The sequence below is a fragment of the Culex quinquefasciatus genome, chromosome 2 (genome assembly GCF_015732765.1).
Source record: "Culex quinquefasciatus strain JHB chromosome 2, VPISU_Cqui_1.0_pri_paternal, whole genome shotgun sequence".
Lineage (NCBI taxonomy): Eukaryota > Metazoa > Arthropoda > Insecta > Diptera > Culicidae > Culex > Culex quinquefasciatus.
Genome location: NC_051862.1, coordinates 156,850,886 through 156,876,678, shown reverse-complemented (window position 1 = coordinate 156,876,678; position 25,793 = coordinate 156,850,886). Strand labels below are relative to the sequence as shown.

Below are 25,793 nucleotides of genomic sequence, written 5' to 3'. Positions count from 1 at the left end.
TGACATTGTGTCTGGGGGGTGAAATTAGAACATACAAAAATGCAGAAATTTTTATGACCCTGATGACGGTATTCTGCGTTACGTGTTTTTCGAATGATCCCACATTGTTTACATTCAGTTCAGCGATTTCCACGCTCCATACAAAAAAGATTTGTTTTGTATTCAAATTGCCAACGAGGAGAGAGGGGGTGGCTTCTGAGATTTCTAATCTAATCTAATCTATAGCCAGTCTAATGCAGCAAGATTGCTGTACACTCTAAAACACCCAAAAATGTATTACAAAAATTAAAGTGGCCAGCCCCACTCACGGCGTCTTTTTCAGGGGGGTAGTATTTTTCGAGAAATAGCAAGAAAACTGTCATATACATATGAAAGTGTGGAACATCCCCGTTAATTTGCGGGGCGAACGAAAATCTTTGGTCGGGAAAAATCAAAGTTATCCTCATTTCAAGTTTTTGATCTTTTTTCCTATGGGGCCAAATTTCGTCTATTTCAATTTAGTATTGTTATAAGTCTACATGGGCATGATTTATGGTTCAGATCATATGATTTCTTATGGGAAATGATGCAAGGAACATTTTTCCTGAAGCACGCAAAGTGATTGAAAATAAGGGAAAAAAGTTATAAAGGTTTTGTTGGAAATTTGGGAGATTTTCTGATAAAATTGCACACCTCTTTCCCAAAAACCGCAATGTTTTTGATATTCAGATCATTATTTTGATTAATTCTTTTTTGAGAAATGTTTCTGGGCCCATTGAGTATTTAAATCACTACAGAAAAGTGTAATTGGTTGGGTTTATGCTCAAATGTAAGCCACTTTTATGAATTTTGGATTTCAACCGAATCAAAATATTTTTGTTTGTTTTTGTTATAAAATGTACCGTTTCCATTAGATTTTCACATTTGTATTAGTTTTATTAAACCTCACAAGAGATCTTGTACTTATTTTGAGGTCAGGTGATAATATTGTAAATCAAAATCAAATCAAACCATCCACATTAACGACCCCCGGGTCTTTTGTGGTCTCTATTGCAAGTTTCTGCTCGAACCTAGGAGTCCGAAGACTTGAATGGGGAGAGCACCCAAACCTCTTTCTACTCCAAGGAGCCTTCCACCCCAGTGTTTGAACTGACGACCTTTGGATTGCGAGTCCAACCGCCGCCAGCGATTCCACCGGAGTAGGCTTGGTTTGGTGTGTTGTTTGTACTTATGGCATGGAGACGACTCCTACACCTGGAATAACTTAACGGCCTAACAACAACCAAGGCCAGGACCGACGTTTTACTTCCTCGTCCGATGGAAGGTTGGAGCAGATGGGAATCGAACCCAGGATCATCCGCTTACAAAGCGGACAGCGTAACCATTCGGCCACGCACTGCCACTGTGATCAATTATTTGTGTGTTTTTTAGCAAAACAATTTAATTGTTGCATTGTTCGTTGTTTCAAATTTGGATGCCAGACTTGTTTAGTATGTTAAGCTCAATTATTTGAGATTAAATTAATAGATTTACATACATTTAAACTTTTTAATGATTTTTACGCAATATTTATGTTATTACCAATAATTGCAAGTTCAACTCTGTAGTTTCAATACAAATAATATAGCCCAAATGGAAATACAAATTAACAAAAGGCATAGAAATAGAAACTCTGTGATTGTATTTACACTGCATGTCTCAATTAGATACAAAACATATCATGTGGACCATGTACTCACAAAATAGTGAAAATCTAATGGAAACGGTACATTTTATAACAAAAACAAACAAAAATATTTTGATTCGGTTGAAATCCAAAATTCATAAAAGTGGCTTACATTTGAGCATAAACCCAACCAATTACACTTTTCTGTAGTGATTTAAATACTCAATGGCATAGCATAGCATAGCATTGGTGTCTACCCGTAGCTGCTACTTCGTTATTGACCAGGACCCCCAAAAATTGCTCCGTGGACCACAGATGAAAAGTAGGAACCAATCATCACCCCTTCGCAATTTTCAAAGATCCCTATCATGCTGATCAATACCGACGCCGGCCACGACCAGTGGTAAGACACGGGGAAGTGGATGGGAATGTTAGTCCGATACTTGAGTGATGGGACCGCCAAATCGACTGCGTCTCCGACAAAGTATCACATGAGTTTTGAGGGGTTAGTAAGATGGGTATGAGGTCAGGATTCACTGTGGTAGGTGATGCGACCATAAGCAATTTGTTTATCTGTTGACATTTTAAAAATCTTAGGCAGCCGGCTGCGGAAAGATACACAATCATTGATTTAGAAATAGTTTTAATTCGAACGCGGCGCCAAATTATCATTCATTCCCCCGTCGGCGTGCCTTCCGAGCAACGACGCTGTGAGAAGGGCTCCTCCTTTTACTATTTAAGCAATATATTAAATTGTATTTTCTGTGGTTTCTAAATGAATTATATCAAAACTTTATAGTGAGGTTTGCAATGATTTCATCGTGTTGCAGGATTTTATGACGAAGTGATCCGAAAAAAGTAATCTACGAGACCGACAGAATTGCGGAAAATAGTAACTGAAAGTTTTCGTTTCGAGCAGTTATTAATAAAGTGACACTATCACGAATGGTACATTTTTACGAATGGTGCATTTTTAAGCCGAAGTCGTTATAGGTAGTTATATCTTTTAAGTTATATTTATAATTCTCGGAAAAATAAGATCAGAGTAAGAGGAGAACGAATCCGTAAAAACGACGCATGAACTCGAGTTAGGCATTCTCGTTTAACGACCGGTATATTATTTTTTACGCGACTTGAAAGAAGGCAAGAAGAAAAAGAAGAGGGAAAGTGGGGAAAAATATGTAAAATATAAGATACATAAAAGGATAAATTAAAGTAAATAGATAGATTGAAATGAATAAGTTAAAATAAATTGATACATTATAATAAATTGGTCAATAAAAAAAAGTATAATAAAATTAAATCCATTCATGCTTCCATCCATACATGAGCCAAATGATAGAGTTCATCAATTGTGGAAACTCACAAATGACTCTTCACAAAACTATTCGTGCACCCACATCACTCGACTCACACATATATGCACACAAGCAAACTCACCCAGGGTTCCCAGTGTCGCATAAAACACGCTGACCTCTCCAGTTATAAGACACTCACCAAGGTATGGTTTTCCGTCTAAAACACCAACGTTTGCATGAGCTTTCCGTTATCGCCCGTTAATAACACCACACCAAAGCTCCCGAATGCTTTGAGATTGACTTCCTCTGCTGCACATTCATTGTTACGATTCAAAGCTTCCACCCACATATGTAAAGTAGTATTCGTGTCGGTTAGCTCTTAAACTCATACCACTAAAAACATGTAGCAATAATACGCTTGGCCACACTTAAGCATCGTGCCGTTGGCTTCAAAAGTTCACGAGGTAAAATTTGTTCTAACTTTATCAAGCAATACAACTATTTCCAATTCCCCCCATTTTGTTACTTTACCAATAAATCGTACTTAAAAATTACAAAAGCATTTACTAAGATTTTAAACTAAGAGGGATAGTCACTTGTGTTTCAACAAGCATCTCTTAAATCTACAGCTACAGCAACAATTTCCCGATTAACACTATTCATTCCAGTTTTTAATAATTCACAACCCGATCAAACCTTATACCACCCCCAAGAAAACAAAATAGCAACACTTTTATCGATTCAAACTGTTTACCACTACACATGTTCTCACACAATCTGTACTGCTCAACGCGTTCACATTTATATCACCGTAAACACTTTTACCAGACTTTTGAATAAGCTATTCCAAGCTTTTGCTAATTTTCTTTGTAAACTGAATATTTTCCTCTTGCACTTTAGGTTTTACACCTACACTTTTGTGTTTTGGTAATCAATCGATTCATCAAATCAAAACAATCTCCAGCACTACAACAATCACCTTTTCAGTTGGCAGTCCAGTGATTTAAATACTCAATGGGCCCAGAAACATTTCTTAAAAAAGAATTAATCAAAATAATGATCTGAATATCAAAAACATTGCGGTTTTTGGGAAAGAGGTGTGCAATTTTATCAGAAAATCTCCCAAATTTCCAACAAAACCGTTATAACTTTTTTCCCTTATTTTCAATCACTTTGCGTGCTTCAGGAAAAATGTTCCTTGCATCATTTCCCATAAGAAATCATATGATCTGAACCATAAATCATGCCCATGTAGACTTATAACAATACTAAATTGAAATAGACGAAATTTGGCCCCATAGGAAAAAAGTTCAAAAACTTGAAATGAGGATAACTTTGATTTTTCCCGACCAAAGATTTTCGTTCGCCCCGCAAATGAACGGGGTTGTTCCACACTTTCATATGTATATGACAGTTTTCTTGCTATTTCTCAAAAAATACTACCCCCCTGAAAAAGACGCCGTGCACTGCGTTATGTAACCGCAGAACGGATCACATTTCACAGAATCTACAGGGGAGGAAGGATGCGTGTACGTACCTTAAAAATCGTTCCTCAAGTTTCAATAAAAATTTCTGAATGAAATTATAAATTTTTGATAAGTTTGAATAATTGGTAAATGGTTTGAATGCGTTGTTGACCTCTATCGACCATAGTATTGCCCAAATGATGACTATATGGCAATAAATTGAAACTTTACGATGCCCCGTCACGCATAGTAATAGCTGGCCAATTCATAATGTTAATTTTTCTATTTTGAGTGCTTTGAAAAAGTTATTTTTTTTAATGTATGATGTTGTCTCGTCACGCCATATTTGCATTTCATGTATTAAATTTGTAAAAGCTTTGGAGGATTACCAAAGAGCCACAAAATTGGTCCATCATCCAGACAAAATGATGTTGATTAAAATTAGAAAAATAACGGATCTTCTACGAAATGTGGAGACTTGAAATGCAGAAATTGAAATGGTCAGAATTAAATATGCCTCATGATGGAGATATGACAAAACGTTTCTGATACGGTGGAAGCGCTTACCATAGGGGGATGGCGTCGCTATTTTTAGACCACGTTTTCCACTTTTTCTCATCGAAACCGACTACTTTATCGACTTCATTTTGCTGGGCGAGATAGGACGCCGTCTATTTTTAGACGATGACACAGCACTTGCATTTAAAAAAACCAGATGGCAGCACGATGTAACGCCACGTCCCTATGGGATTGATATTACGTCAGCTGTGTGCTATCTTGTGACATAGACCATTTTGGTCGAAAATGATTTAATGATGACGTTTTGCTATACTTAACCCTCTCCCGCCCATGGTTACTCCAGAACACCAAAACTTTGAACTCAAATATCTCGGAACTGATACAACTTTTCATGGTGCTTTAAGTTGCATGTGTTCATGTAGAATGTATACTAACATCTCCCCAAAATTCATCAAATTTGGTTAAGCACAAGCAGAGTTACAGTGTGAAATGTAAACAAAAATGAACCAATTTTAGGGAAATAAATAAGACCTGTTTTCGAAAGCCCGTAAAAATTACCAAAAACAAAATTTTATGAAACAAAAAATGTTTTGCTATCATTTGAACCTTGGACAAGAACCCCTGTAAATAATATTGTGAGTTTGGACCGGTTTTAAGTGTTTTTAAACCTTTTTCATTTGGTGCACCAGAGCACCACCTAGGCATATGAGCAACTAAATATTCAGGAACACTTTTTTCTAAATTAGAGAAAAAGCTTATTTTTATCAAAACAAAAGTTTATAAACGTTTTGACTATTCATAAACAAAACAAAACATTGTTATTAGACCGATAGTTTTATTATTTTCCTCATTTTTCATGAAAATGGTTGTTTGTGGGTTTTGAATGAGCCAATCAAAGAAACCTGAAAATGCAGAGATTTTAGAATTTGTAGTTAATACTGCAGAAATATGGTCTTACAGCAAAGAATAAGTAGTTTTAAACACATTTCGAAGCGTTTTCAAACAAATAAACCAATAGATTTGAAGAAAACGAGATTTTGTGGTTTAAAAAAAGTTGCTCATCTTCCTGATGGTGCTCTGGTGCACCACTTCAAATTCTACTTTTTTGCCCGAATTCGATGTTTGTGGGTCAAAGTAAAGTATTTCCTGCATTATTGTACCAAAATTAAGCCATTTACTATTTTTACGATAAGCAAACAGCTCTGGGCGTTAGAGGGTTAACAAACACTACAAGATGCTTTAACCCGATTTTGGAAATTCGCTTCCGTTTCCCGGATATTGCAATACACACTTGTGAAATAGACCAATTTTTCATCAAAATGATCTTGTTTTTCACAAATTTATGTTGATACACATTTTCTGAAGGCAATGCAATCTTTTGTTTTTGAAAATATACTGATTAAGTCGGTTAATCTATTGATTTATGTCTTTTTTAGTTTGTATGGGAATTCTGTGCACACTTGTGACACGTAGTACAATTTTACTTTCGAAACACACTTGTGACACGTGCTTTTCAGATTTTTGATTTCATAATTTACTGTATCTTTTAACTGGTGTAACCAAATTAGTTGAAACTTGGAGCGTTTGTTAAGCGATAGTATACGAACCGATTGCTTCAAAAAGTTTGGCTTTACTATTCATAGTTTTGAAAATATTTATCATCAAACTTTGAAAATCGATTTTCTCGAATAGTACTAAATGGTCGTTGTCACAAGATAGCACACAGTTGACGATAAGTGAATTCTACCTTCGTGTTGAGCCTGCGCAGTCATTTTTGTAATTTTTTGTAGGTCAGTATTATTACCACAGTATGTGTTATTATGAATCAAAAATTCTATTCAAATCACAAAACAATAATTTTGTGAACTAGACAAATTACTTGCTAACGTTATATTTATCGTCTGCACACATAACTTTCTATGTGACGATATTTCCCTCATAACTGCGTTTAAAAACTTTATTCGTTGTTTCAATTTTGCGATGCTTTCCCATTTGACCCTACAATTTCATATTTTAGTATTTTAAAGTTTTATAATAGGATTTTTAACAACCTTTAGTCTAGTTTAATTTTAAAAACTTTTTCTTTAATTACCAGTTAAATTATGTTATAATATGTGATATCACGGAACTAAATAAAAACACCGCCATTTTAAATATTTTCTCAGTTTTGTTTTATTTTTTAATAATCACCTTTTATACAAAAAAAGACATTTATTGTTTACTTGCGTGTGTGAGACTGTGTGAGTGTTTTTTTTTCTCTCTCTCTCTTGTTATTCATGTTTTGTCCATAATGCTTATCCTTTTCTCTATCTCGAAGAACGTTGATCTCAGCGCTGTTAGCTTCTTTTTTGTTGTTGTGTAATTTTTGCTTCTTTGTTTGGTATGTTATAATTTCCTTCGCTTACCTCTGTTATGAGCACTATAAGATTTACATATCGTGTGTGTGTTTGTTGTGTTTGGTTTTGTTGCGTGTGTGTTGTTAGTTGTTACTGTTCTTTAACGTTAATGTTTTCCCACACTTGCTGATTTCATTGTGTGGTTGTTTAAACTGCTTGCATTGTCCCATATTAAATTGTTAATTAGTTGCCTATTTCCTATTATATTTTCCCCATATCTCTGGCTGTAACTGGAATTCATTCGTTTCTTTTTCGGGTTTTTTTTTTTCAAAAATCAGTCGCGTGCAGATGAAGGATTTTTCGTGTCTAACTTGCTTATTGCTGACGGAACGCGCGGCTTGTGACTAGATAACGGTTGCAAGAAATGGTAAGGTAGAGAGAGAGAAGGAGAGCGAGCTAGGTAAGTGGAATGATTACGATCGGTTGCATACTTGTAGGCGGTTCTTTGTTTGCGCGCCTGCTGGTAGGCAATGTGGAGTTGGTGGCGTTGACTACTATTTGGCGATTTAGTTAAGATTTCTTGAGAGGTTTTTTGGGATTTTTCACGTGGTGAAAATTAAGATATTTTTCAAACGGTTAGAGGAGAGGGACTTGGAAAACAATAAAACTCATAAAACGTTCATATAAAAATCATTTATCTATATTTTGACTATTTCTCTTGTTTTTAAGCATTTTATACTATATAATCAAAAATGAAAATAAATTGAACAAAGAATAAAGGGGGAGAGGGAGAAATAAACAAAAGTCGGGGGATTTTTATACAAAGAAACCTAAAAGTTAAGACAAATCACTTCACAATTTTGTCGCTGACTTTCCGTGGAAAGTGTTAAATCGCTGTTCACGATCCTCGCGAGACTCGTTCGAGTGCGCAACCAATTTTTGTCTGTTTCGCTGTTTTATGTTCAGTGTTTCAATTGTGATGTGTGAGTTTATTAACTTTTCCTTATGGCAACAAGAATAATTGCAAGTTAACAATAAGTTAAAACAGTCTTTGCGCGCTGGAACAAGCCCCGCAAGGATCGCGCGCTGATTCTGGCAGAGTTTTTCGTGCACTTAAAAACGGAAGTTTTTCAGAAATCGGAGGCGAAAATTTCATTCAAATTATTCTCATTTATGCGTGTGTGTGAGTTGTGTTTCGTGCTGGCCTTTTTTTCGACATGCTTGACGCAAGTTTCGGGCTCTTCCGAAAACGAGAGAGATCGTCTTGTAAGGCTCGTATTGCTCAATTTTGGATTTCCTTCTGTTTGCGATAGTAATAATCAAAATATTTGTTTGTGATTTGCTTGATTTGCTCGATCCTACTAATTCGTTAGGTTTTGCTTTTTTGCATTTTTTTTATTTCAACTTAATTTTTTTTTCCTATACTGCTAGAATAGTCCCACATTTGACTGAGCCTCTCGCACATTTCTCGCACTCAAACTTCCTCAAGCTCTCACACTTATCGCGCGCTCTCTCTCTCTCTTTCTCTCGCTTACAAAACTATGATTTCCTTGTTCACGCTCTCACCTTGTTCTTGATTTCTTGATTCTTTTTTTGTTTGTTTGTTTGCTTGATCAAACCGATGATCTTCGCCATTTTCTCGCTAGGTTTGCATTAAAGTTTGCAGTTTTACTCAATCTAAATTTAAATCACTTCAAATAATAATAAAAAAAATCACACGGATTTCTTGTGTTTTGCTGTCTTACTTTCATCATATTTCTGCTCGTTTCTCTCTCATCCTCCTACACTCTCTCACGCTAGAGTCTGACGTTTGGTAGGAAGAAAAACGAGGTTTGTGAGGGGGTAAGTGTTGCCAAAAAATGCCACCATCTTGGAAGAGAGTTTCCCGCGCACGTGCATCGAAGAAGGCGACGGCGTCGTCGCGGAGAAGAGCGTGCATTGTTTATAAATAGTACTTGTGTGTGAGCGAGAACGCTGACTTCCTTGGCTACTTTGATTACTGCTGGATTACGCTCTGGAAGAACAGATATCTCCTTCTCAAACGGATGTCACGCAGTCATTTTGTCCCGTTTTTGGGATAGGTTTTCTTCGGATGATAAATGCAAAAAACAGAAAAACCAGCAGCTATTTGTTTTTTCGTACTTGTTTGTATGTTATTTCGCTTTCATTATTGTTAGTCGTGGGGGGCTTCTCTCCCGACGTGAACATTTTTTTTGTTTGTTTGTTTTTGTTGTATATTACAGCTAAAAAGCTTTTTCTTATTACACTCAAAACAGAACTTCCAGAGATTAGGCGGTTGCTGATTTCTTCGTGGTGATGTGGTGGTGGGCGGGGGAATCGGGAACTGTGGCGGGGAACGGGCGGGATGTCAGCCATTTTCCTCTCTTATTTTTTACAATTGCTAAAATCAAAAAACCGTCTGCTGCCGCGAGCCGCTTTTTGATTCTTGGATTCGTCTATCTTACACGTGTTTTTATGTTGCTTTTCTCTTACTTCCGTTTTTACACAGCTTGTTTAAAAGTGAAAATATTTTTTGTGATTTTTTTCCATATACTTTTTCTCCAATATATATACTTATTTTTCTGTTATTTTGCATCTTTATTTTGCCATTCTCTTTTTTGCATTCGTCTCTAATATTACTATTTTTTCCTTAAGGTTTACTTATCGCAGAGTCTGTATATTTAAAAAAAGAGTTGGTGAGATTGAGGGAAAAACTATCCTTATTCGCACGCATACATTTGTGTGTGTGTGTGTCAGATGCTTGAATAAAAAAAACTCTAATTTTACCGCTATCCGAAAACTCCGGATAGCGCACGGTCCTAAAAACAACACAATAGTTTGCACGTCGAGACACAAAACAAAGTCACGTAAACCCTACAGATCGAGCTCCTAATCCTGCTCCTCCTCCTTTTCCCTACACTTTGCAATTAATCCGAGCAGAGGAGAAATTAATATCTAATCCAAAAGTATAATAGCGTAATAATAGGCGATAATAATTATTATTAAATAATTAATAGTCGGCTTTTGGAGGGCGGGGCGGGGGCGGGGTGCGGGATACAGGCGGGGAACACCGGCGACGGGGACGTCGTTGTCTATTATCTCCGGTCCCGGTACAGCAGGTAGGTTTTCATCGACTGTGGCAGCTGCAGCTGTTCGATGCGCTCCTCCAGGTGCGTCCGGCCGATCTTCTGGCGGATGACGCGCCGGCACAGGTCCATCAGTGGCAGCGGTTCGGCTGAAAGAGAAGGAGAAGGTTAAAATTTGTATTTTTGCATTTTTTTAAGTTTAACTTTCGAAGTATGGTTCAAATCCAAAATCCAATTTAGCAACACTGCCGTCAACTCAATGAACCTTCCAAAAAAATCAACAACAATCCCAATTACAGCGACCATGAAAACAAAAGGTACTCAATCGGAAGGTCACAACAATTACATCAACTTTTCCCTCTAAAAGAGCCCAAAGGGTTCCCCCTGAAAAAGACCGCAACAAACCCTCGTCGGCAGCCTTGACCACCGCAAATGGAAAAGTTGTTCCTGGCGCATTTTGGCATTTTCGGGGGCGCCTCCAATCGGAATCGGTTTTCTCGCCAGTGCAGCAACAATCTCTTTTATTGTGTTTATTGTGGTCCAGAAAAAAAAATTGGAGAGACTGCGTCTAGACCTCGGTCTAGACGACTCTAGAAAGTCAATGCACCCTTGTGGTGGCTTGTTTATGTTTTGATTGTTGTTATTTTTGTCTTTTTAATATTTTTTGGAGATTGTTGATCGCGCCAAAAAAGATCAATAAACCCCAAAAATGTAGTTGGAAAGCGGCATGACTCAACCGGAAACCTGCATTGCGTCACCCCTCGTTGTTTGATTACTTATTGTTGCGAATTGTAAATTTTACCCAAATCTGGTTGATTTTGGGTCAACGTGTACATTACAACAAGTTCGAAGACAAATATTTAATCACTCGTATTCTTACAAACTCAAAGTTCAGCAACATAAATCTGAAATGCATTTCATTTATAGGTGTTGTGCTGTTTGTTTACAATTTTTTTTTAGCGTGTGATCATCTGACTTTGAACGATTTGATTGAAATTTCGCAGGAAAAAATAAAAGTAAATCAAAAGTATTCCCAGAGCAAATCCTTTAAGTACCCTTTGACTATGACATGAAATTTCATGAAACCTTCAAAAATTACTTTTTTATTTGTTAAACTTCATTTCTGCATCCAGTAACCCCTCGATCATTTGACTTTGTTATTGTTTTTTAAACGTTAGTCTGCTTTTTAACTGGGTTATCAAACTGACAGTTTAACAACCCCATGTTACCGAACAAGTTGTTACACTAAATAAGAAAATTTTATGTATAAATTTCCTCACTTTGGTTTGAAATGGCAAGTTGTTTGACACTTTCTGTTAAAAAAGCATATTTGGAAATGAGTTTAATTGCTCTAATTTTATCCTGTATTCTACGTGTATTAGACAATTTTAACTCGGGGTCTGGGCGAATTATTCCCAAAACTCGATTAAAATTACTTAAATATTTGTGAGTTTTACTCAAAAATTTATAAGCTTCTTAAACTCATTAACACGTTGATTGGACACTTGCTTTAAAAAAAAAACGAATTTCACATAATTTTGAGCGAACATTATTAACTTAAATTTGAAAAAAAAACTATCTGAAAGAAAACAGCCGAAACTCGTTTCTGAGCAAATTGTGTATTCTGAGTCCTGGAGTATCGCTAATCAGGGTGAATTTGAATAAGAAGTAACTTATTTCTGATTAGCGTGTCTGAAATAAAGAAAGGCAAGTGTCAAATCACATGCCATTTCAACTCAAAATTAAGTATTGTATTGAGTTTTGATTGATGAGTTTCGATTTCTCTACACGACGTTCAAAATTACTCAGTTTTCGTCACAACCGAACCTAGTTCTGAGTAGGGTCGGGTTTGAAGAAATTTGAGTGAAAATTTCTCAGAAATGTGTCAGTTGAAATGAGCGTGTAGGTCAGGAGAAAAATATATCGTTTAAACGTCACTCGATCAACTGCATGAATAACGTTTCAAACAAACAGATCGTAATCATCAGTAGAAAAAGCGTGTTTTGGTCAAGTGTTGGAATAATGGAGCACCCGCAGTCGAGCAGTTTTTGACAGTTCGCTCCATAAGAAATACATTGTAGAAAAAAGCAAAAACTGCTCGAATGGAAGTGCTCCATTGCGAAGATTCTTTGGTTAAGGTCCAAACACCGTCAGAAAGAATAGTCTTTGCCACTCAAAATGAAAAAAAAAGTTGTGTTGATCGTGCAGGAACAACCCAAAAAGAGAGTAGTTGTTCTTAGTCGTGTACAACGAGTGACAGCTAGCGAGAAGAGGAAACGTGTTTTTGTTTACGTTGCGTGTCGCGGACTGTGTATGTGACTGTCGGAGTCAAGTCGCAGGTCCTCATCAATGCTTTTCACGACGAAAAAAGGATATAAGGTTAGTGGGCAGTTGGGTGGTTAATGATCGGCAATAACCGGCAAGAATGGTGTTGGTGACAGTTTTAAAATCAAGCTCACATGAGAACCATACAGCGGAAGTAAACAAATATTGAGAAAAGAGGCAAATACTTACGATCGAGGCCACCGATGTACTTCATTGTGATCTCGCAGTGCCCCCAGACGGCGGACACGATCGGGTACAGCTTCCGGCCCTTGAGCCCCCGGAAGGCCACCCCCAGATACTGGCCGTCGACGATGAAGCTGAGCGTGCCCTCGTCCATGTCTAACGCTACTAGGAATTTATCCGGCACTAGGAAGGTCTCGTCGGGCTTAAGTATCGCGGGGTACGTGACGCCGGGGCAGGTTTTCGAGTTGTGGTACAGCATATTGCGCCCGAGGTCCCAGCCCCAGCTCTGGTCGTTGGAGCCGACCAGACTTTGATAACCTACGGAGTGCAGGGGGGCCTCGGATGTGGCCACCCCGATCACAGCATGCGTTCCGCGTTGCCGCGTCGACCAGAACACCTCCCACACGTGGAGGCCCTTCGTGAAGCCGACCTTGCCCCGTATACAGTCTGTGCTCTGCGCCACCGGATGCCGGTGGAATGTCATCTTGTCGTCCTCCTTCACGAACACGTTCAGCGAGCGGTCCTCCGAGTTCCACGAGTACTTGACCTGTGTTTCCCGCGCCACCGGCGGCATGTCGAGCAGGAGATCGAGACGTGGCGGCCGCTGGAAGTGTGCGGCCAGTTCCCGGGGGATCTTCGGAATGAATGGCGATGGTTGGTCGCGGCTGCTGACCGTTTTGACACCTCCGCTGATCTTTTGGCCCATGTTCATACCAGGGTGAACACTACTGCTGGACCGACTGCTGCGCGTGCTCCGGATGGCAACCTTGTACGACACGCGGATACGCTCAAACTCCCGGGGATCGATACGATTTAGCACCACGCGGGGCAGCAGTGTGGAGGTGGATGACGATATACTCTGTGGACGGCGACGTTCGCTTGACCTTAGCACCGGACCCCGGCTACTTTTGTATCTGTAACGAGAGAGAAACACGAAAAACTTCGATTAGAACTCCGGCCGAAGCTGCCACGAAAGGGCATAGAACCGAGCTGGCAAAAAAGCCGATTCAGCCAAGTCAGGTTCCAGGCAGTAAGAGGTGAATTATCCTTATAAGGTAGAGCAGCAGTCGATCAAAACACACACCAGAGTCGGTGGCGCTCGCGCACGATCGCGACTAATTAAAGTGAGAACGGACTGGAAAGAAAGGTTGATGTCCTTGCGGACGCTGCGGAGGTGGGCACCACCGGTTCTCTCATTATCGATCTGGCACCCTACCGTACCACTCGACGATCAGGTTGCCCAGGACATTTCCCTGGACGGCGCGTGATCAACGCGAAGGTCAGCGCGATCTCTGCGTATACTTGTCAACCGCTTCAAGACTAATGACGTCGAGTTGGTAAACACACGATCACTTCCCGTCGCGTTGGCCTCCAAGTTCTGTTCTGGCTCGAAAACGGTAAACAAACACGTAAAATGAAAGTCAATATCGGCCCGGTTTTTTTTCGGCTTGCGCTCTCAACTCTGGTGAAAGATGTTTTCGAGCGCGAGGCTGAATCTGAATCGGAGAACCTGCCGTTCCCTTTGCTCTAGTTTGCCGCGAGAGCGGCGGCGATTCCTTTCGAATTTGATTTTTATACCTTTTCCACGAAAACCCCGATCGGTGGTGAGTGGCGAAGGCGCGCGCGTTCGCACGCTTCCAAAACGAGACTGTCTCTCCTTCACCGATCGCTGCGCGTACGGTAAGCTGATCTGTGGTCGTCGCGTCAACCCCGGGACGGACGGGAAGAACATGGGAGATAATGAGCTGCAGCTGGAAGCGCCCGAAAAATGGGGTTATCTGCACCGGGTTAAGCGCAAATTTGCATCGCGAGATAAGGAGTAATGTGGGCAATTTCTGGATGTTTGACCTAGGACAAGGCAAATCCTAGTGGAGTGGAGTGCGATGCGCGATAAGGTGAGTGCATCTTGATGATTTTTTTGGGAATAATCACAGGCAGTGGTTCTACTGAAGAATGTCAATCAAAGCTGAATAAAAACGATAAGCTTGAGGCTTGCACCGATCACCGACAACTTGACGCGTTCTTTAGAATGATTTAAGTTGGTTCTTAGGCACGAATAATCCTCAGAATATATGTCCGGTTAATTTGACCTGTCTTCACTGCAAAACTGTAATCAATACTGCATGTAATGAGCGAAAACAGCAAGATCTGCAAAAAATGACGTTAAAACGATAAGCTTGAGACCTAAGCCGTCAGCGTTCTTTACGCTCTGCATCCAGCAAAATTTCGTGGCATGATTAATCCTCAATATCAATAGCGAAAGCCTCCCCATTTCGCCTATAATCCAGCGCTGATGAGCACTCGTGCGTTCGTTAAACAGGATTAAAAGGGCAGCATCGTTTCAACTGATGGCACTGCTACCGTTCAATCGCAGAGGACTCCACGCTAAAGTGGCTCATTAAATCGATGAATCACACAAAGGATAATTAGGGAGGCCCATGGTCGAACTTCAGGGCAAAAGGACTTGTTTCGCTTTCATCTGCGATGCGTTTCATACCCGTGGCATGTTTTGAACGCGATGCAGCACGAAATTAAAAGATAATAATTACTAGCTTCTGCTGAAGTGGAGACCCAGTTGGTGGAAAACTCCGGCAGAGAGACCCTATCGATGCTAATTAGCGACGCGATGAGTCGGAACCAATCGGTTCGATTTATCGTTTAAATGTCAAATCAATTTTCAATTGAATCCTCACCGCAGAGAACCTTGCGCGCTTGGCGCTGCCACGTAGTATCATTCAAATGTCACACCAGTAATTGCGCAAAGAATCTGCGGATGATTGGCAAACATCGCTCTAAGCGGAAAGGCTATAAATCAGAGAGACCGTTGGAGCGAACTTCTTATCGATTATACGTCACGCAGGGTCCCCCTCTCTTCCGTTTCTGGCAAAATTGGATGGAATAAAGTGCACGATTTAAAAGCGATATGCCATCATCCCTTATGTAGCAGCAGCATCCAACGACTTTTGCCATCCGATCCGGTTCGCGTGTACATGGCCGCCGTACTCTCATCCCGCGGAACGGGATCATGCGCAGTGGCGCCAAACGGCATCAGCATCACCCCTTATATACTAGAGGGACATCTTGCCACATAAAACAACCCCCGGAAAAGGGATGCGAAGGGTGTTCCGAACCACCGCACACACACACACACACATCAACTCCCGGTCGATATTGTATGACAAATTTCCACACCCTAATAAAATAATAAAATTCTTCGGTTTATTTCTGGCCGACGGGCTGAAAACAGCTAGGAATGCGAAGCATTTCCGAGGGGTCGACCGATGAAATCACCCCGCGAGGGGTGAGAATACGCACATTGGGTGCGTCAGCTCAACTTCCTGTCTGTGCTTCACCCCTCTTCCTTCCACACCTCTGCCAACTTTCAGTTGGACTTTAAACCGCCATTTAAACGCTCGCGACGCGACTTATCGTTTTTCCTTCAATCAGCTGGCGGGGCCGGACATGTGCGCCTCCACCGTCCTGGAAAAGAAGCCGATTAAATTACCGCACGGCACGAAAGCTGTCCGAGGGGACCAATCGGTCCCCCTCGTGGTTTTTACAGGCGCCTGGCCGCAGGGGGTGTGAACACACCCCGGAAGGGAGAAAGCATTCACGCGACAGGGTTCTTGACCCGGTCGATATATCGATTTCGGGGCATGAATTCTCAACCGGGTGCCTGTAACGGCCGCTAGAGGCGCTGCGCGCGTTACAAACACGCGCGCAGCTGGCCTACTGCGACGACGATGTAAATTCTTGAGAAATAGCAACTCAACCAATTTGTCATATTTCATTACACCGCGAGTGCGCGGGACGGGTTTTTCATTCCACACACATGATACCTTGGGGTCGACGCAACTGCGCGGCAAATACGGGTGGTTGAAAACTATGCTCGTTTTTTTGCGGTTGTGCGGGGAACTAGTTGGAACAAAAAGGTAGCGCAGAAAAACGGCACTCCACATAACCTTAAACGCGAGTGCGTGTGGCGTAACGCAAACGGCGCAAGCCTCTAGCTTATCGTTTTTGGACGAACCAATTTGACAGCGAGATCGGACCAAGTTTGCCAATCGCCTCTGTACGGTGCTGAAATTAATTAAAAACGTCACGTGGTTATGAATAATTGATCACGAGTCCGGCTGCAACTCTCTTTAAAAAAGACAAAAGGCCCTTCCCACCTTGAGCGTTGGACAACAAGCCGCCGCCGCCATCAGTTTGGCAGCGATGACCACTGCTTAAACGGTGGTAACGCGCAGCTTATCGTTTAACTGTCACTCCCGATGCCTGATTGGATTTGGGCGCAAAAGGGCAGCGCAATTATCGTGCCGCGCCAGCGGTGTGAGAAAATCGGCATTGGGCGGAAGTGGGATTACCGCACGCATCGGGTGTGTAACAGGATGCCAGGAAGGACGTCTCGGGATGGAAGGTCGAAACTTTCAGAAAAAAAGAGAGCTGGATATTAATTCACCGCATCCGTGCGGGGTGACGGGATCAAGTTACGAGTGGGTTGGGATTTTTTTTCGGGGGTGAAAGAGCAAATTGGATCACACATTTTGGTCAGCTGTGGGACTTTATTAGGTTGCGGTTGGCGCAGGAAGCCAGCTGACGGGAAAACGGTAAGAACGATATGATAAACAATGTGAGGATTCCGGAGTGGGTTATTGAAGAATTCAACATGAATTTTTGGAGTTAATTTTATCAATAACTCAGATTCATTTTCAAAAAAAGAATGTGTTATTTGTAAACAAAATCGTTGGCTCTCGATAAAGTTTACAGAATTGATTAAAAAAATGCAGTGGAATGTGCCTGAGTCCCAAACATGATAACTTAACTAGTAAAATGTGAGAATTTGATCAGCCATCGTCAACCAAAGTCAGCTGACGTAAAAACGGTAAAAACGATAAAATAGCCGTAGTTAGTATTTGTGAGGGAGTGAATGTAAACATGTTAAATGATGCTCCTATAGGAGACCAATTTTCCTGACAGATTTTGAATAATATACTTATGGAACGTTTTCAATATGGCGCAAATGCCATTGTAAGAAAAAGTCATCTTAAAATTGATATTTGATTAACCTCACATCAAGTTATTCCAATCCTATAAACGACTGTTAATCTTAACTTGGATTTATTAAACCATCGTCAACCACAGCCAGCTGACGTTAAAATGGTCAAAACGGAATAACCAACAATGTGGGCATTTGCGGAAGAGTCAATAAGACATTTAAAATGCCATTTCGAAGTTGATAGATTTTTGATTTTGATAGATTTTTGGTTACTTTACTTCGGGTTTCGTTCACCAAGCAACGCAAACGCCATTTTAAACAAATCCATTTTTTATTGGTTCTCTATTAAGCTACGAATTCATAAATTTCCAAATTTCCATCCTCATTTGAATTTTATTAGACATCGGTTACAACAGCTGACGTCAAAACGGTAAGAACGGTATAACCATCAATGTTAGCCTTTTTCGAGGGAGTCCAATATTTTTGATTGGTTTATGATTTCTTTTCCTCAGAAAAGCTTTCAAAATGACGTAAGCGCTATTGTGAACAATGTTTTTTTTTTGGAAAATAATTAAAATTGTCCATCTCCACTTGAATTCTAATGGACATCGCCAACCACAGCTGACGTTTAAACGATATAACCAATAAATTTGAATTTGCTGGGAGGTTGATGGGAATTTAAAAATGCCACTTGTTGTGGTCCAATATTTTTGAAAGATGTTGGGTTGCTTACCTCGAAAAAGTTTTCAAAGTGACACAAGCGCCATCGTAAACAAAGCCTTTTAATTTGTTGGTTATCGATCAAGCTACGAATTAATCAATTTTAAAAACAGTTGAGATTGTCCATCTTCACTCGGATTTTGTTAGCCATCGGCTACCAAAGCTGACGTCAAAACGGTAAGAACGATATAACCAATAATGTTAACATTTGTGAGGAAGTGAATAAGAATTTCAAAACGCCACATTTTGAATTTCAATATTTTTAGTAGAGTTATCCTTGTTTAGCTCGGAACATCTTAGAAAATGACGCAAGCGCCGTTGTAAACGAAGACTTTTTCAAAGATTGCTTCTCAATCAAATTACGATCGATCAACCACTGCTGACGTAAAAACGGTAAAAACGATACAAGCGCCTTGTGACCTTGTGTGCGCGAGCCTACGTGAGTGTGCCGAACTTCACGGAAGCGCGCCAAAGACAAAACAAAGCGCGGTGACGATGACCGTGAGGCAGTTTGCTCAACCTGTTTCCAAGTCGCTAGACCTACACCAGCAAGCACAAACTTCAGGTTTTTTCGGACGGGAAGATGACCAGCTGGCCCATTGACACAGCAGCGCTTCGCTTTGCTGCGCGGGGGCAACAGAGATGGAAGATCTTGTCGCAGGCTAATGGTGATCGCACGCGCGTGCTAGTGTGAGAAACTGGATATTTGCAAATTCATTGTGCAAATAGCTGCGATTTGATCGTTTTCCGCTGTTTGCCGCGTGTGTTGGTGCCACATGATCGAGACGTTATGTAAGGTTCGAGGGGGCAGCTGTAGCTGTACTCGCGCGCACGGTAACCTTCAACCAGCAGCAGTCGTCATTGGCGAGCTGGAACTGCAGCATGCGCTTTTATGCTCGCGCAGCTGACCGCTTGTTTACATAACCTTTACGACGGCTCTCGGAACTTGCGCCGCGGAAAAACGCGACTGGCCAGGAAAAATCTTTCGTCACCGGTGGTGATTAATCATCGGGGCACGAGACACGCGGGAACGGAGGCGTGTCACGGCTATTAATATGCCAAGCCGCGAAAGCGACAGCACCGTTGAGATTAAGCATGAATTGGTTCAGATTTGCCGAGTGTCCACCGTGCGCGCCAAAAGGTCAGGAAAGCAATTTCAGTTTTATTCAGAACCGACCGTCGCGCGTTGAAGTCGTCAAGGTTTCGCTAATTTGCCGCCGTCAAGACGACGGTGCAGCGCGCGCTGAAACATTTATACGATTCTCGAGAGTCGAAGGCGCGTTGCACAATTGGGCCGAGTTGGTGCGTTGGTGCACGCACTTCGCTCGCACTGACCTCCCCGAACGTTTTTATGACCGCCGGGCGAAATGTCACCACTTATCGTTTTTCTGTCAGACGGCACCTTGACATCTTGCGCCTTACCTGGAAGAGAGAAGAGAAGAAGAAGTAACCATTAGATTTATTGCATTACGAATTTGTCATTGATCATGCTTAAAATAGTACTAAATTATGGTACTCAAGCCCCCAACCCTCTCCCATTACGGCGCCAAGGTGCGTGGTGACCAGACACAATGCCGGTAGGGTAATATATACGATGTTGACCTTTCAGCCGAAAACAAAAGAGCGCGTGCACGCCATTGAAACCACACAACCCGCCGCCGTCTAAATTTATGCAAATTGCAACGCGCTCGCGCGACCTCCGGGCTTGAGACCACGCGCGAACTGGACAACCCAACCCCCTGCTTGATTAACGCCTAGACCAACCACCCCGTCGATCAACGACAACGTTGTTCGTTTTTTTTTTCAAGATCAAGTGGCGTCCTTCGGGGACGCCTTAATTTGAATGAAGAAGCGACACCACACAGGTTCGCGCGAACTTCAATGAACCGTCGTCGTCGTACGCCACGGTCAACGTGCGGCCGTAAAGGAAAAACGATAAAAACAAACAATATTTTTTTCGGGGTCCACGAGCTGTTGTGTGAAGTGAAGAAACGGGGAAGACGCGTCGTACACACATCTTGGGTAATAAAAAAGACCCGGTTGCGATGAGGTGACGACGATGTGGCGTTGGTGTTGTGGGACTTTGACGCAATTGAATTTTTTCTCTGAGTTGTCACCACTTGGAGAAAAATTGCAGGCGCCTTCCTGTCATAATCATGTAAAATACGATTTTACTAAATTTATTTATTGATAACAAAATTTATCATAGCTAACCAGAGCTGACGTAAAAACGATCAAAACGATACGAGCGCATTGTGACCTTGTCCCCTCCAAATTTTAGTTCAAAATTTCCAGTTTTGATAAAACAGTTGCTAATTCATTATGGAAGATGTTGATAAGGCGATTTTCTGCGGAAATTCAATCGAAGGCGCCTTCAAGCCAACTTTTTTCTTCTCAAACCAAAAATTGCTACCATGAACGAATATATTTCAAATACGATTGAGATTGTTCATCTCAACATGGATTCTTAAAGAAAAAAAAAGGTTCCTGGTTATCAAAATCCTCTAAATTTTGATTCAATTCTTACGGCGAATCCGGATTAAAAAAAAACTGCTAAAGGCGCCTTTGAATTTTGTTCAATTTATATTACCACAATTCCCCTTTCAATAAACATGCTGTTAATGTATATTAAAGAAGATGTAGATAAGGCGCCTTTCTGTTAAAACTCGACTAAAGGCGCCCTCAATCCAATTCTCAAAATATTGCCATCACGCCAACCGAGCACGTCATTACCGCCGCCAACCGCTCGTCGTCGTACAATGTCACCGAAAGTGCTATTTTAACGGGCCGTCCGCGTAAAGTGACATCATAAAGTGAGTGTCATTGGTAAACAGTGGTGACCCTCGCCACGGAGTATTCCAAGTGTACACACACTCACACTAGGTCAGTTAAGTGCTCGGCAAAGGCGCCGTGACGAAACATCGCCACCTGCGCTATCCCTTGGCTACGAGCGTCGTGTTGGTACCGCGCGGAAGATGATTGGTGTGATGACAGCGCCGATAATTAGCAGCAATTTTACGCTCTTTTGCTTTATGCAAATTAATAGCGCATCGTTGAGGCGGCTGTTCCTCGCGACTCGCAGACTGCAGTGGCGGCCGGGTTGCCAGATTTGATTAAAATAAAGAAAACGATATAACATGAAAAACTTATCGTTTGGCGAGTTGTCCCGATTTGACAGCCATTACGTTTTTTTTGTGCAAACAGCAAAACTGGCAGCACTGCTGCCATGCTCCGCAAAGGTTGGAAGAGGAAGTATCGGTTACGAAAGATAGTGCCGGAGAAAGAGAGGCGCAAAAACAACGAGCAGAGATTATCCAACTAACCGCACCGCACTCACTAGGACAGAGCAAGTAGCGCTGCTAATAAAGTGGTCAAGGTCATAATTATTATTATTTATTGCACAATTTCATTACCTATTCACACACTTACGGCGCTAACGCGCGCCACCTAATGTGTGTGGCATTTGTTCGCTACTTTAAACCCTTAATGTGGAACTCGTGTTTGATTGGGTTGTACTGCAGGCGAAACTGGCATCACTGTTATAAATAGAGTCTGACAGCTAGTAGAATTACATCGAAAACAAAGCCGATTTTGACAGTTGGCGCTGCGAAATGCGCAACCGCTTCAAAAACGATAAAAAGTCTAACCGACTTTTGTCCGGCTTTCAAAAGAATCTAAGTTGACTCCCAGTCGTGTCACGCTGATTGATTGCCATTGTGTTGCCGTGTTTGGGGCCCCCGACAAAAATGGGTGTCACCGCTGTGTCGTCGGTTTCCCAAAAGTCACGTTTCGTTCGATTTCCTGTCACGTTGACTAACGTCGTCTCTTTGTTTGGGCGCGCGGGAGGAAGCGCACAATTTTCGGCAGCCACTGTAGAGTTGCTGACGATTTGCATTCTTATCGCGCGCGTGCGACTGACGCTGCTGAATCAGTGTTTGTGGGAAGCTTGCGCTCATGTTCGGAATTTTCTGACTTAATCATTCATGACGTTCGCGCGCCTGGAGAAACTGGTCAGTCCGGTAAACACACATGATATTTGCGTCTAAACAAAGGACTTGGGGGGTTCTAGCTCGTGTGTGGGACGTGCCCACCAAAGTGGAAACAACGGTGGTGGTGGTTTCCGCCAGCGCACGGACGTGCCGCGCGGACTTATCGTTTATCTGTCAAAGCATAAAACCGTTTGCGCTCGTGGATGATTGGCAACATTGTGCGCAATAAACGTTTAGAACGTCGGAATGCATTCACATTTGCGGCTAATGAGTCGTTCTAGGGCTTCGAATGTCTCTGGCACGACACAGTCGAAGGTCAGAGACCGCGCGTTGATGCTGCCGCCCACATCTGTCGAGCCGCTCACGACGAGTTCGTCAGTTGGCGGGTACCAAATTGGAAGCGTTCAATAAGTTAATTAACCGCGCCACGATAACAGCTGCGGAGACAACTCCGTAAGCAGCTTCGGGGGTTGGCTAATTAAAAACGTCCGTTCTGCCGGAGGTTCTCGGGAAACGGTTTGGTCAGAGACAACACGCGATATGGTGGTAATGACAATCAATTAATTAAGCCAATTTACCCAGCAGCTCGATGCGTCACCGATGTGCGGGGTCTTGGACGACCTCCTCGATGACGACTTGCGGAACTAAACGCGGTTATCAGCGCGCAGTTCTTCAGCTGTTACGAACCCTGGCGGTGGTTGTCGAAGACAACAACCGCTACGACAACAAACAGCTCTGTGCACTACTACGTGCGATAAGGCCGTACTCGAGTCGCGCAGTGGGAAAAAAAATGACTAAGAGTAAACAGGGAATGCGCCGCTGATAAAGCCCAACAACCCAGAAATAACAAAACATGTTCGCCAATAAAACGCACTCCATTGTGAGAGGCGATTGAGAGGGTGCCTTTGTGCGGGCACGCGACCTTCTGACAGGTCGCTTCCTTTTGAGACATCTCGCCGCAGCTCGTCGACAGGCGACTTCCCGCGCGAAATGGCGATTGATCCCGCGTCAATTTCGCCCTGAAAGGGCAACATTGTGTCAGGTCGGTCGGTTGGGGTTTGTGCACGCGTCGTTAGCGAAAAGTTTCCACTTATCGCATCGTTTGCCACGGGGCCCTGGAAAAACGGCGAAGCGAAACCGGCGGAAATCTATTGTCAGTCGGTGAACTGTTTACTCGGTCATGCAGGTCGCCTCAGATATTCTAATGTGGCCCCCACAACAGTAACGCGCCCATCGTTATCGGGTGACACGCGGAACACTCAAATTGTCTGTCAGAATTCTGCCCGATTGAGTGAAAAACGATAAGAAGCGTCAAATTTCGTTGATTTAAGCTCAAAACGCTAAGAAACGATAAAATGTCTACTCAAGGTCTGTTAGGCATTCATTATCAAAAACATTCAAAACCGAAATATTGCGGTTCCCATCGGAATGCCAAACGATGCGATCATCTGACAGACCCAAAAACCGATTGGCACACTTCACGGCTAGATTTTCGTGTCCTCGTCGCGGTCCCCGAACCCACCGTCGTCGGCTGTTTACGCGTGGAATGTTAATGAAAACAGATGTTTTAATTTATGTTCGAATATCTCAAGAGTAAACCAGATCGAAACCCAGAGAGCGCGCGAGGAAAATCGTTCACACTTCATCTTTCGCTACGCTGGGTAAACAACGCTACGAGAGAGGAAGCAGATGCGTCTACGACTACTTCAAAGTGGGAAAGTTGCTGTGTGGGAGATGACGTAACCGGATTGGAGGATTTTTCAAAAAAACATAATTGATTTCGTCGGAAAACACTGAATTTACGGACGATTTATCGCCGTGCCGAAGATGAACTGTCATCTTCGCACCCAGTCGAGAGCGGAAATCGAGGCGAATTCCACTGGCATTACGTTTGACAGCGAAAAAACCCGGCAGCGTTGGCGAAATTGAGCGTCTTCCAAGAGTCGCCGGCGAGGACATTGAACTAATCGATTCGTTCGCGCAGATTTTATCGACCTTGCGCGCGATGACGCGATGTTTTGAGAAATGTCTCCAATTTTAGCGAGGTGGCAGTGGTCACGTCATCTTTTTCTCCACATTTGCATACGTTAATTGGAAGATGATCCGGCTAGTGGATGCCGAGTTTGGGCGGGCGAGCTGAATTAATTTCGAGTAAAAATCTCACGTTTACGGCGCTGACTTGGGGAGTTCAAGGTCGCGCACACGGCGGATACGTACGAGCTGTCAAAACTTATCGTTTTTGTGTCAAATTGGCGGTAGAGTTTGTTGAAAACGGAATCAAAATAGATTTTTTTCAAACTTATCGTTTATCCGTCAACTGCCGGGCGAGTCAAGGTCGGCGGTCCCGCACTGAGCAAACACGTGCAGATCGCCGCCAGCTGGCAGACTGCGGTCCAGCTGCGTGTCCCAAATATGTGGCGGCGCGCAAATTCGGCTTCACCCGCTGCCCTTCGCCTCTGAGTCACTAGACCAAGTCTGCTTGCTGCCGCTGTTCCAGCAGAGCAGCGAAAAACAACAGACGCTTGTCGTAGCATAAAAATCCATTCGAGAGATCAATCGATCCGAAGCATGCACACCACATTTATGTATATTGTTTTCAACTCAGTGAAACGTGAACTGAACACCGAACCTTAACTATTTCGCTACTCTGCCGTCGTCTCTCCAAACCAGCCAAGCTCGGAACAGTTTCCCCGAGGGTTTGGGGTTTGTGCGCGCCACGCTGTTTAACTTTTTGTTTTTTCGTTTTCTGCACAGCACATTTTCAAGTTTTGTATTTCGCTCCATGCTAGTGAACTGAAACCGTACGGAACAGTGACGCTCTCTGGCTCGGATCGAAAAAAAAGGCGCTCTCCAAAATCCCACCCGCTCGGAACCAGCGGCAGCGTCTGACTCAGCAGCCGAAACCGAACCGAACCCGGTTACGGAAGGCGGCTGCTGTCCGCGGGTGAGCTACCAACCGGAGAGAATCTATGCGTACGCTCTGGAAGAGTTCACCGCGCGCGGATGGAAAACCTAGAATCCATAACCGAATGTACCGGTTAGTACGCTGCGTTGCGGAGTGCAAAAACCGTCAAAAATGGCACTCCAGCGACATTGCAGCTGCCGGCAAGCAAGAGAGTTCACGATCTGCGGGTTGCTCCACCGTACCCCCTAGAGGTGTACACCGAGTACGCCTGAAAATATGATAATCACACATTATCTCAAATTATTCATTGGAAACTTTTTGT

The 25,793-nt window shown here is 42.4% G+C and overlaps 1 protein-coding gene across 5 annotated transcripts in view; it reads right to left on the bottom strand.

Annotated features, from left to right (window-relative positions):
* Nucleotides 1–7,272: 7,272 nt before the first annotated feature.
* LOC6037382 (protein gustavus) overlaps nucleotides 7,273–25,793 on the bottom strand; it is a 230,984-nt gene continuing 212,463 nt past the window's right edge. For all 5 annotated transcript variants that reach the window (XM_038257959.1, XM_038257958.1, XM_038257956.1 and 2 more), the window contains 2 exons: nucleotides 12,865–13,772; nucleotides 7,273–10,499 (listed from right to left, as the gene is read on the bottom strand). In XM_038257959.1, coding sequence (XP_038113887.1) covers nucleotides 10,360–10,499; nucleotides 12,865–13,570 — 846 coding nt within the window. In that variant the 5' untranslated portion in view covers nucleotides 13,571–13,772 and the 3' untranslated portion in view covers nucleotides 7,273–10,359. The remainder of the gene's footprint in view (nucleotides 10,500–12,864; nucleotides 13,773–25,793) is intronic.